At 41.3% G+C, this 12,302-nt stretch overlaps 1 protein-coding gene across 1 annotated transcript; it reads left to right on the forward strand.

The window, feature by feature from the left end:
* Positions 1-8,073: 8,073 nt before the first annotated feature.
* Positions 8,074-8,463, forward strand: LOC125494797 (uncharacterized). Its single transcript, XM_048638618.1, has one exon. The coding sequence runs from the start codon at positions 8,074-8,076 to the stop codon at positions 8,461-8,463; it is 390 nt and encodes a 129-aa protein (XP_048494575.1).
* Positions 8,464-12,302: the final 3,839 nt, after the last annotated feature.

Here is a 12,302-nt window from a genome sequence, read left to right on the forward strand (position 1 = left end):
CATATGAAGGGTCCCAATGTTTTTCCTATTTAGAATTAAAAGCTTATGGGATTCTCTCCCTCTATGTTTTCCAATTCTATTTTTTATGTGTGGGAGTGGGCCCAGAGCTTAATATGGTTTGGGGCACGTGTCAGGTTATTAGGTCTTGTGCCTCGGCAGGTCGGGCTTGAAAGTAGTTAAGAAAAGTCGTGTTGTGTTAGTGCTAGATTTTCAAAAGTGGAGATCACGCATTAGTGGATCCTCATTGATACATATGTCTTTTTTTAATTTGAAAATGACTAGGCTAGCTCATCGTGTTCGTGTAGAATTTCGAAAATGATTTCAATAAACAATACTTGTCGTAACATTTATAGTTAAATGTGCCCGTTGGGGATATGTGACAGTATCACGTTATGGTGTTGAGTAGTGTAAAATAACGTGATGGAAAAGAAGGAAAAAAGAAAATGAATATGCAGTTCCAGGGCTTATCACGACTGCACCTTGGTGTATGGTGTGCCTGCACCTTGGTGTATGGTGCGCCTGCACCTCATACAACGGTGCTCCCGTACCAAACCTACTGGAATGCAGATTTTGTTTATTGAAGAGATCGCCAAAGCAACACTGGCAAAGAAGCTCAACCTTCCCATCCTGACCGCGACTTATGACGGATCTACCGACCCAATGGAGCATGTCCCGCAATACAAGTAGTAGACGTGACAAGTGTACATTCCATGGCACCTGGTCGAAGCATGCATGTGCAAGTCCTTTGGAGCGACAGTGACCAGGCCTGCCCTCAATTGGCTCGGATCCCTCAAGCCATGAATCATTGGCAACTTTTCAACCTTGGTGAACAAGTTCTACAGCAATTTTGAAGCCAATGTACAGTCTTGAAAAGCAGACTAGTGACCTTTATGGCATCGTTCAGCAGCTAGGAGAACCAATTTGCGATTATTATAATCGTTTTAATAATGAAATGATTGGAATTAAAGATTTAGATACTAAATTGCTATTGAATGTTTCAGGAAAGGACTCATCCTTATATCTAAGTTGTACAACCGTCTCACCAAATATCCTTGTGCGACGTTCGAAGAAGTCAAGTCACGAGCTCTGGCACAGATGCGATTAGAAGAAGAAAACGTAATCCTCAACACAATATCGACGTGTCACGTATCACAAGGCTCTAGTGATCGTAAGATTTTCATGACCAAGAAGCATAATTGGAGGCCTCATCCATATAGCAGGCCCAATCAGGTACATAATGTTAATGATTTGTCAGAATGTGCAGGTACCAAAGTCAAAATTGATCCCAACACTTACCCTGACATCAGGTCATACATTTTTTTTTTATGACGACGGAGGTGTTATCAACACTCTAACCAAGATCAGTGTGCCCGTCCGTTGGCGGAGGAAGAACGACCGTCTAGACACTAAAAAAAACCAAACCAAATGGTGTTAATTCCATCACGACCATGACCATGAGATCGAAGACTGCATCGCATTCATGTTAAACAAGGGGCATCTACAAGATCTTCTCAGCGACGAAGGGAAATCGTCTTTCGATAAGAATCCTTCCAAGCCAAATCCACACGTGTCTCCTACTCATGTCAAGGTTATTAATGTTAATTCTAGTGGATCTGAGGTTTGTGGACTAATATATTCACCAGCCACGCGGCTAGTAAGAGAGGGCTCCCCCTCTTCCAAAGTTCCTAAGTCTTGCAGATCAGACAAAAGAAAATTTGAAGTGATGTCTATTACCTTTGATGACGAAGATGTGTGCGACGAGGAGCATCACGAGGGATTGGTCATATCTTTGACTGTCGGTAACTCCCTACTCTGATGCGTGTTGGTCGACGGTGGAAGCTCAGCCAACATCTTGTTCAAAAACGCTCTTGAAGGTATAGGTCTTCATGACAGGGATATAACGAAGAAATCAACAATCCTAGTTGGCTTCAGTGGTGAAGCACAACAAACCGTCGAAGAGATCACCTTGCCAACCTTCGCCAAAGGCGTCAACTTGCATACAAGATTCAACGTCGTAGATTGCCCATCTATGTATAACGTCATCCTCAACATGCCATGGATCCATAAGATGAAAGCAGTTCCACCAACCATCATTAGACGCTCAAATTTCTAATAAAGTGGGGCATCCAAAAAATGAAAGGCGAGCAAAAGGCAGCTACAGAATGCTATAGTTCGTTGCTCAAGCCTACCAAGGTGTCAATCTAGCAGTTAACAAGCGGGTTAGCACCTGATGAGCCCGATGAGCAACAAGTAGATGAAGTGGGGCTTGATCCAGCCTTCCCTGATCGAGTCGTTCGTATTGGAGCGACCTTATCACTTGTACTCCGAAACCAGGTAATCGATTTTTCAAAAGCTAATCAGGATTTTTTTGCATGGTCCCATGAGGATATGACAAGTATAAGTATAGACGTCATCTCCCATAAGTTGAACATTGATCTGGAGCACAAACCGGTTAAGGAGAAGAGACGCAAGTTCGCTCTTGAACGCAACTAAATCACAAATGATGAAATACGGAGATTGATCGACACACGTAAGGTACACGAAGTTAAATACCCTGATTAGTTAGCTAATGTTGTTGTTGTCAGCAAGAAAAATGGCAAGTGGAGAGTCTGTATAGAATTCACGGATCTAAACAAAAACTTATCACGTGACGGCAAGATACGAGCTCTTAATGTTTATGGACGCATATTCCAGGTACAATCATATCCTCATGCATCCTGAAGACCAAGAAAAGACAGCATTTGTTAGCCACAAAGGTAATTATTGTTATAAGGTTATACCCTTTGGACTAAAAAATGCAGGTGCGACGTATCAGTGGTTAGTCAATCATATGTTCAAAGACCAACACGGAGACACCATGGAAGTATACATCGATGACATGTTGGTGAAATCAAAGAAAGCCAATGATCATGTCCAACATCTTTCCAAAAGGTTCGACGTTCTCAAGAAATACGGTATGAAACTCAACCCTACTAAGTGCACATTTGGAGTTGATGCAGGTAAATTTTTAGGCTAGGTCGTGATGCAAAGAGGAATCGAGGCAAGTCCTGACCAGATCAAGGCACTGATCAATATCCAATCCATGGTCCAAAAAGAGTGCAGAAATTAACTAGACGTGTTGTTGCGCTTAATCGTTTCATATCAAGATCGTCTGAAAAGTGTCACATATTCTACGACGTTCAACGCAAGAACAAAGGCTTTGACTGGTCGCAAGAGCATGAAGACGCTCTACAAGCACTCAAGCAATAATAAGCATTTCCATCTCTACTATCCAAACTAAGCGACGGAGAAACTCTTCAACTTTAGGCCGTCAGCAATACGTCCAACAACGCAATTCTACAAGAGAAGCTGAGAGTCAAAAACTCCCCGTTTACTACGTTAGTAAGTCTCTCTTAGACGCAGAGACCACATATTCTTCCTTGGAAAAACTTGTATTAGGTTTAGTCACTGCTGTAAAGAAATTACGACACTATTTTGAAACTCATACTGTCATTTTCATGACTAACTATCCCATTAAAAAGTGTTTTGCGTAGACCCAAATTGACAGGTTGCATGGGAAAGTGGGTCATCGCGTTGAGTGGATACGATATCAAGTACTTACCTTGGACAACAATCAAGTCGCAAGCGCTAGCTGATTTTTGTGGCGGACTTCAGTCTAGAGCTAAAGAAGATCGCAAACGTTGAAATCGCTAAGATCAGTAACGTTAGTCATGATACTTGGATATTATTCGTGGATGGATCTTCAAATTTTCGTGGTGCTGGTCTTGGCCTTGTCCTGAAGTCACCACAAGGGGACAAGATAGTACAAGCCATATGTCGCGACTTTAAAGCGACCAACAATGAAGCTGAATACGAAGCGTTAATCGCAGGAATGACCCTGACAAGCGTTGTTGATAGTCAGCCAGCTCAACGGAGAATTTGCTGCTAAAGATTCCAAAATGGCACTATATTTAAAGGTCGCACAAGGTAAGAGTAAGAGGTTTGATCCTTTTGACATAATGCAGGTACTAAGGGACCAAAATACGCAAGTAGACGCACTAGCAAATCCGGGATCATCCCCGAGAGACGTGACATTCACTTCCGTCCCTATCATCCATCTCATGACTCCAACAGTAAGTAAGTGCAAAGAAGTTGCAGACATCGTCGCCATAATTGACGAGAATGATTTAGGCTCCGTTTGGTAGGACGTAAAACGTTTTCCCGGAAAATTATTTTCCTCTATTTTCAGTTTTACATTGTTTGGTTGGCAAAAGAGTGTAAAACCATTTTCCCTTGGGGTAAAATTACTCTCCCAATGATGGAAAACCATTTTCCTTTCAAAATGAAGGGAAAACTATTTTCCTTATCTCTCTTGTACACTCCTCTCACTACCTCCTTACTTTCCCTTTCATTTTCCTTTCATTTCATCATTTTTCTTACATCGAACCAAACAACGGAAAACTAATTTTGGAATTGTGTTTTCCATTGTAAATTGTTTTCCATGAAAATCATTTTACACTGAAAATATTTTACGCCCTACCAAACGGAGCCTTAGACCACGCATCAAACGACGATGTCGACCAAGAAAACAACGTTATTCCTAAAAACGTCAAGGTAAGTGTTAGTTGGATGAAACCTATTTATGATTATTTACTTAGCAATGCACTCCCAGGGATAGAGTAGACGCACGACGAGTCCGTGTCAAAGCGTCCAGGTATGTCATCATTCAAAAAAGTTTGTCGTTGGACCCTATTTGCGTTGTTTGGAGAAGCACTAGTGGGAGCAAGTTTTGCAAGATTTGCATGAAGGGGCATGTGGAAACCATTTTGGTGGACGCAACTTATCCAATTAAGCGTTAAGAATGGGCTATTATTGGCCAAAGATGAAACAAGACACAATCAGGTACGTCACACAATATGACAATTATCAGTGACATGCACGTATGACGCACAAACCTTATGAAATTTTGCATCCAACGTTAACCCCTTGGCCTTTCATGAAATGAAGAATGGACATAGTCGGTAAACTACCTCCAGCCCCAGGACAAAAGGTCTTTATATTACCACTAACATACTACTTTTCTAAATGAAAAAGGCAGATTCGTTCCAACAAGTACACAATAAGGAGGTAATTTCTTTTATGTACACAATACATTATTTACAGGTTTGGCGTACCGTCAGAAATTATATGCGACAATGGGTCGCAATTTATTAGCGATAAAACAAAGCATTTTTTGCGACGAATGGAACATTACATTATTGACATCAACACCCATATATCCTCATGCCAATGGACAAGCTGAGTCTAGTTACAAAACTGCCATAGACACGTTGAAGAAACGTCTCACTGCTAAAAAAGGTAAATGGGCAGAAGCGTTACCAGCTATCTTATAGGAACATTGCACGACGCCACACACTACAATCGGACAAACACCTTCCTCGTTGGTCTATGGCTGCGAATCAGTCCTACCAGTTGAGGTAAGTATCCCAACTGCCAGGTACGGCTTGATGACGGAATAACAAAATCGCGACGAACTAATCAGCGACCTAGATACCATAGAAGAATTGCGAGACACAACATTGGTACGCATGGCAGCACAGTAGCAAATCATTGCAAGGAGTTTTAATAAAAATATGTAGGCTAAGTCGTTCATTGAAGGCAATTGGGTACACAAGAGCCCAACGCTGGTAAGCGAGGTCCAAAGTGGGAAGGTCCCTACCAAATCAGCAAGGTCGTTGGCTATGGCGCATACCAACTGATCCAACGTGACGAAATAATGGTCCCACACAGTTGAAATGTTGTTCACCTCAAAAGATATCATTTTTAGCTATGTACTAAGTGACATTTTTCTCTTTTTATGTTTTCAATAAGAGATGAACATGTCGTCGCAAGGTCGTTCAGATGTCAACGATAGAACATTACTGTGTATTTCTTTTACAGGGTTTTTCATGCATTTCAATAAGTTCACAACGTCCACACGAAGCGAGCAACGACTATTTTCGCATAATAAGTCAACTAGATTGACAGAAGTGCTGAATACAACATCAATAACGTCAAGTTACTTTGACATTGCACAGCTTTGTAAACGTGATAAGATCTCAACGTCATTCACAAGAATTACAACAGCGTCATAAAGATCAACTTGCTAAAGTCAAATAAGTAAATGTGTTACGCGAATATTTGATTTTCGTTCTAATGATACCTAATTCATACGACAGAGAAAGGTTTTCAAAACACCTGATCATTGTACTTTGACGCCAGAAAAAAAAAGGCACGACATAAGTTCCAAAAGGTCATTTGCATAAAGTAAATTTAAAAAGTCATACCATTCCCATGAATGGCTAAAAATAAACATAAGTTGTGTCCATTCCCATGAGTGACCCAAAATTAAAATTACAAAGCAACCGGAATCGTTCAATACAATGAGATCATAAGACTTCCTCTCCTTTCATAAGTTTGGGTACTGTTGTGAGTAACCTAAAAGATCCATTATTTCTAAGCAAAATAAATTTTAGAACGAAAGGTTTAAGTGGCTAAATGCCAGGAACATCGGCTAACTTCTCGTCAGTGGATTTCTCAGACACTTGCACCTTAGGCACTGTATGGGGGATGTCCAAGTTTCATACCGGTCCTGGTGAACCGGTAACAACCGTGATGGTCTACTCATGCGTATGAAGGTCGTTGACTATGTCATGTCGTCCTTACAGGGATACCTTGGTGGTGTTCCTAATTTGGGCCATTCTTAGATGGGCCTGGGTTTGACCCTGTATTCACTCAATGCGCCTATGGGCCTGAAGATAAGTATTGAAGAGGATATAATTGTATTCAACCTATAGGAGCAGTGTCCTATCTTAACAAGGACACTGTCGGCTCCTATAAATACCCCCTGATCTGATTCATAAGGTACGCTCACATATACTATCATACTCTATCTGAGATGTACCGGCTAATACCCTTTACTGACTTAGGCATCAGAGGGGTGTTCCTCAAATTAACCCCCGAGGTTAGTTTACGTGTTCTGTCTTGCAGAACATCAACCCGACTTACACACTTAAAGGATATCGGTTCACTCCATCAGCATTTATTCCATAACGGAACAATTGGCGCTAGAAGGATACCAGTTCACTCCATCAGCATTTATTCCATAACAAAACAATTGCGCTAGAAGGATACCGGTTCACTCCATCAACATTTATTCTATACCGGAACAATTGGCTCTAGAAGGAGGGGAGAATTATACCTTTTGTCTTAAGCCACGACTTTGCCAGCATACCAACCCTATGGATCCTAAGCAGACTTTTGGGATGCCGAAACGGATGAAAACAACATCCTCAGAGGAAGGCACCACCTGGTTTCCCTACTCCGCAACCGGTGGTAGGATCTTCAAGACCACCTATTGTTAAAGGGAAAGGTGCCAACGAGAGCCCTCAACCCAACATATTTGAGACGTTGCAACATATGTTCAGTCCTGAACAACTTAGGAGCGCTGCCGAGGTCTTCCAAGCCATGGCAAGTCAGACTCCACCCACCGGTCATACCGGCAAACATCCCCTGAACAGGCCCCACAACCCTTTGAGAAAGATGCGTTCTCTTGCAACGGGCCGACAGGGTGACCAGAGTCGGAATGATCAAGATCAGGGGGAGAATTCCAAGACCCCAATGGAGCCCATGGGGGAGGGAGGTGAAGAGGAAGACCAGTACTCTGAGATTCAGCAGTCGACTTAACCTAGAAGAGAGAGCGAATATGTCCGGCAAAGAGCATCGGTATCTCTTCGAAATTCTCCTTTCTCGACAGCCATCATCCAAGAGCCTATGGAGAAAATCAAGATGCCGACATATAAGTATGACGGCAAGAGGGACCAATGACCATGAGTATCACATCTCTACTTATTAAGGACACATGTTGCTATATAGTATATACCGACACCGACTCCGTCTGGTGTAAGGTTTTGCCTTCCACTCTGTCTGGCCTGGCCCAGATTTGGTTCAAAAGCATACCGCCAGCAACCATCTTTGACTTTCGGCAACTTATGTCCATGTTTCTAACGCAGTTCGTTAGTAATAAAACGCGGGGAGAAAACCACTAGCGAGTTGATGTCTATCAAGCAAGGAGAAAAGGAGAGCGTGAGTGACTATATAGGTCGTTTCAACTTTGAAGCCGTCACAATTCCCAACCTTCAGCAGGATGTCGCAGTCCTAGCACTGATATCCGGTTTGAAGGAAGGAACTCTCTTTAGAAGCTACCTGGGTCGTAAGAAGTTGACCAGCTTGACTGAAATCCTAGGTAAGGCCAATGAGTTTATCAGAGGAGAGGAATTTGACAAGGCGACAACTGCGAAGAAATCCGAAGGAGATGGAAAGGAGAAGGATAAAGACAAGGACAAATACCGGAAAGATAAAAAGTTAGATGGACTCGATAGGAAGGATGAGAATAACTTATTAAAGAAGGGACATGACGGACGATCTGATCGTTACTACAACTAGACTCCTCTAACGATGTCCATAGCCGAGATCTATGAGTTACACAAGAAGGATAACAAATGACAGCGGCCCAAAAAGATGTCTATAAAGGCCGGGATAAGTCGAAATGGTGTGATTTCCACAACGATTACGGGCACATCACCGACGATTGTAAAGATTTAAGAGATGGAATTGACGATTAGGTATGAAGAGGCTATTTTAAGCAGTATCAAGCAAGGACATATCGATATGGTTCAACAAGAGAGGAAGACGGTAAGAGGAAGTCGATGAAAGAATGAATAAGTGAGATACATGTCATCTCAGGGGGCGCCGACGAACAAAGAAAGTATACACGGTGCCAAAGCCAGCCTCAAGGAGGTAAGGCACCATGTGAAATACAACATCACCAGACAATGGCACCAACGCTAAGCATGCTTCCTCAAATTGACCAAACTTTCTTCAAACACTTCTTCATCTCAACAACTAACTCAAAAGCAATTCTAGAAACTAAATGACACCAATAATTTCTAAATTGCAATTGTACTTGATAAACACAAAAGTACCAAATTTGAGATAATAAATAGCATAACTAGAACAAAATCTAATGCATAACCAAGATTGCTACTTTATTACACACTCAAAAGCAATCTATCATATACTCCAAAAAAGAAAATCCACACGGTCTCTCATTTTACCAAGATATCTCAAGGGGACATCAAACATAAAGAGATCATAGAAATCGCAGCCCCAAATCTTGTAACCCTAAAGTGCAAGATCATCATCAAGAACAGCGTCGACAATATTTGCAGATTGATCCTCATTAGACCTTTCTCCATTTTTCTTCTTTAATTTCCAACACTCAGATTTAATATGACCCTTCACATGACAATAGTTACAGATTTTGCCAGAATTCTTTCTACCATGAGCAACCAAAGCAATTGTGTGAGAAAAATTATTAGATTTATTAACCAATTTATTGTCAATTAAATCTGAGTTAAGGCCTCCATAACATCCTGCAAACTCAAATCATCTTTACATATAATAAGATATCTCGAAAGTGCTCATACGAAGGTGGTAAAGAATACAACAACCTAATAGCCATATCCTCATCATCAATCTCAACATGGATGTTTTGCAAATCCATAATTACAGAGAAGAATTCATCTAAATGAGACTCAACCGGTTTACCTTCTGCTAGACTGAGATCATGAAGTCTAGATTTTAGTAGTAGACGGTTGGTCACAGACTTTGTCATATAAAGTGACTCCAACTTCAACCACAAACCCGCAACAGTCATTTCTTCGGCAACCTCTCTCAAAACTTCATTAGATAGACTTAAATAAATCGCTGAGAGTGCCTTTCAAAACCATATCTTCCCACTGATCATCCGCCATACCGGAAGCCTTTTTGGGTGCACCTACCAGAGCCTTGTAACAAGCACTTTGAACCAGAATGGCTTTCATCTTTAATTGCCATAGGCTAAAATTTACTTGCCTATCAAATTTCTCAATATCGAATTTCATTGACATAATAAAAAAAAATCAAACTTGTTCTATAAACACCTAAGATCTTAAATAGCCAAGCTCTTAATACCAGTTTGTTAGGAAATGGGACGTTGTAGTTTGATAAATGCGGAACAGAAAATCAATGAAATAATAAAGGTGAGAAAGCAATAAAGATGAACAAACAAAGAACACAAAGATTTACGTGGTTCAGTCAAATTTGACTTATGTCCACAGGTGGGGGGTCAGAACTTCTTCAGTATAATGGAGAAAATCATAGAGAATAATACAAGGAGTCCTAAAGTCTAGAGGCTAAAAGTGTTTCATAAGTTGTGTCTATAATAATGATCACCAGGAAGCCCTTTTATAATCATAAGGAACACCATACAAACTGATGTGATTTTTGTTGGCGATTCGAACTATTTTTGTGTTTTTATGATTTTATGGACGAACAACAATAAGAAATAAAGGGATAGGCTCTTAAATCGCAGTTTAAGAGGTTCTCTTGTGAGTCTCGGCTCCAAGATCACACAAAGTCGCGGTTTGTGTATTTGAACTCTCAGTTCTATGCAAGCACAAGCTTAACACTTTAATCTAAAACTTCTCTACTTTATTATGATGGCCGAATAGCCTTTATATACTACAATACTTTCCTAAACCTACTAGGACTAGTAAAGCTTAAAGATAAAAGATAATTAACCTAATCACACGCCTAATCACACGCCTAACCCTAATAGTTATTAAGACTCAATGATAAGGAATTAGACTCCTACTCATAATAGGATTCCTAAATTACATAGAATTCTAACAGAACTAGAACTCCACATAATTATTATTCCATTTCATATTACTTATAGAAAATGATCATATCATATATGTATCACAAACCCTAAAAGATAACTCAAAAATAAAAAAATACCAAAAACGCGTGTACCGTAAAAACCGGCGCTCCGCCTGACTGGGTCGGGCGCGAGATGAAACCGTTTCGTCAGTTCTTCGTAAAACAGTCATAACTTTCTCGTTTCTCAGTGAAATTGGGCATATGACCTATCGTTGGAAAACTCTTTGAACAAGCTATAACTTCCAATTTGAATAACATCTAAACCATTTGAGAAAATGGGCAGTTCTACCAACATTCTGTAGATGGCCACATTTGAGAAAATGGGCCTAGGGGTGTCATGTCTCAAACCAGTCTCCTATCCGGTAATCGGCTTTACGGAGGCATCTGTTGTTTCCGAGGCTACAATTAAGCTGTCAGTCAAGCTTGGAAAAGGGTCTCGAAAAAGTCCAGAGACCTAATGGTAGAATTCTTAGTGGTTGACGTCCCGGCCGCCTACAACACCGTCATAGGACGACCGTTAATACACGACGCTTAGGCAGTGTTATCCACCTACCACCTAACAATGATTTACATATCCAACACAGGAAAGCCATAGAAAAAAAAAGGGAATCAAGAGTCGGCTCGGGCATGTTACCTAACGGCTCTCAAGAATTCAAACCATAAGAGGCCGGCAGATATGCCACCTTCAGAAAGAAAACGACGACTATCCGAGAATAAAGCTAACAGAGATCTGTCCATGGAAAACTTCGAGGGAAGGCCGGCAGGCTTGCCGAGACCAACTCAAAAGGTGAAATCGAGGAAGTCAGCCTTGAGCAGGAGAGACAGGAGAGAACGGTTAGGATGGGGCCGACCTAGCGAACGATGTCAAAGTAAACTTGATAAGTATTCTACACAGTCACGCAGATGTCTTTGCGTTCTCGGCGGGTGAAATGCCGGGGATTGACCCAGCGTTCATGCTTCACTGGTTGAATGTCAACGAAGTTGTGTGGTCGGTAAACATAAGAAGAGAAACCTTTTTTGTAGAATAGAAATGCGGCCATTAAAGAGGAAGTTGACAAACTGCTATCAGCAGATTTCACCGAGCCCTGCGATTATCCGGAATGGTTGGCGAATGTGGTAATTGTCAAGAAAGCCAATGGTGCTTGGCGAATGTGTGTGGATTTTACCGACTTGAATAAAGATTGCCCCAAGGACTGCTACCCCATTACCCAGAATCGACCAATTGGTGGACTCCACTAGCGGCCACGCGCTGCTTAGTTTCATGGACGCTTCCTTAGAGTATCACCATATCAGCCTCCTAGAGTCCGACAGAAACAAGGCAACTTTCATGACAGATGTAGGAGTTTATGCTTACATAGCTATGTCGTTCGGTCTAAAGAATGTCGGAGTCGCCTATCAAAAGCTCGTGTATAAAATATATGCGCATCAAAAAGGCTGGAATATAGAGGTGTACATGGACGATAGCATCGTCAAGAGCCTCATAGAAGAAGCCCACATTACTGACCTTAAGGAGACTTTAG

This window comes from Beta vulgaris, chromosome 2, assembly GCF_026745355.1.
Source record: "Beta vulgaris subsp. vulgaris cultivar EL10 chromosome 2, EL10.2, whole genome shotgun sequence".
In the NCBI taxonomy this organism is placed as follows: domain Eukaryota; kingdom Viridiplantae; phylum Streptophyta; class Magnoliopsida; order Caryophyllales; family Amaranthaceae; genus Beta; species Beta vulgaris.

Bases quoted from the DNA above. Each gene is read 5' to 3' on its own strand.
- LOC125494797 (XM_048638618.1), top strand. From the start codon at position 8,074: ATGTCTATCAAGCAAGGAGAAAAGGAGAGCGTGAGTGACTATATAGGT.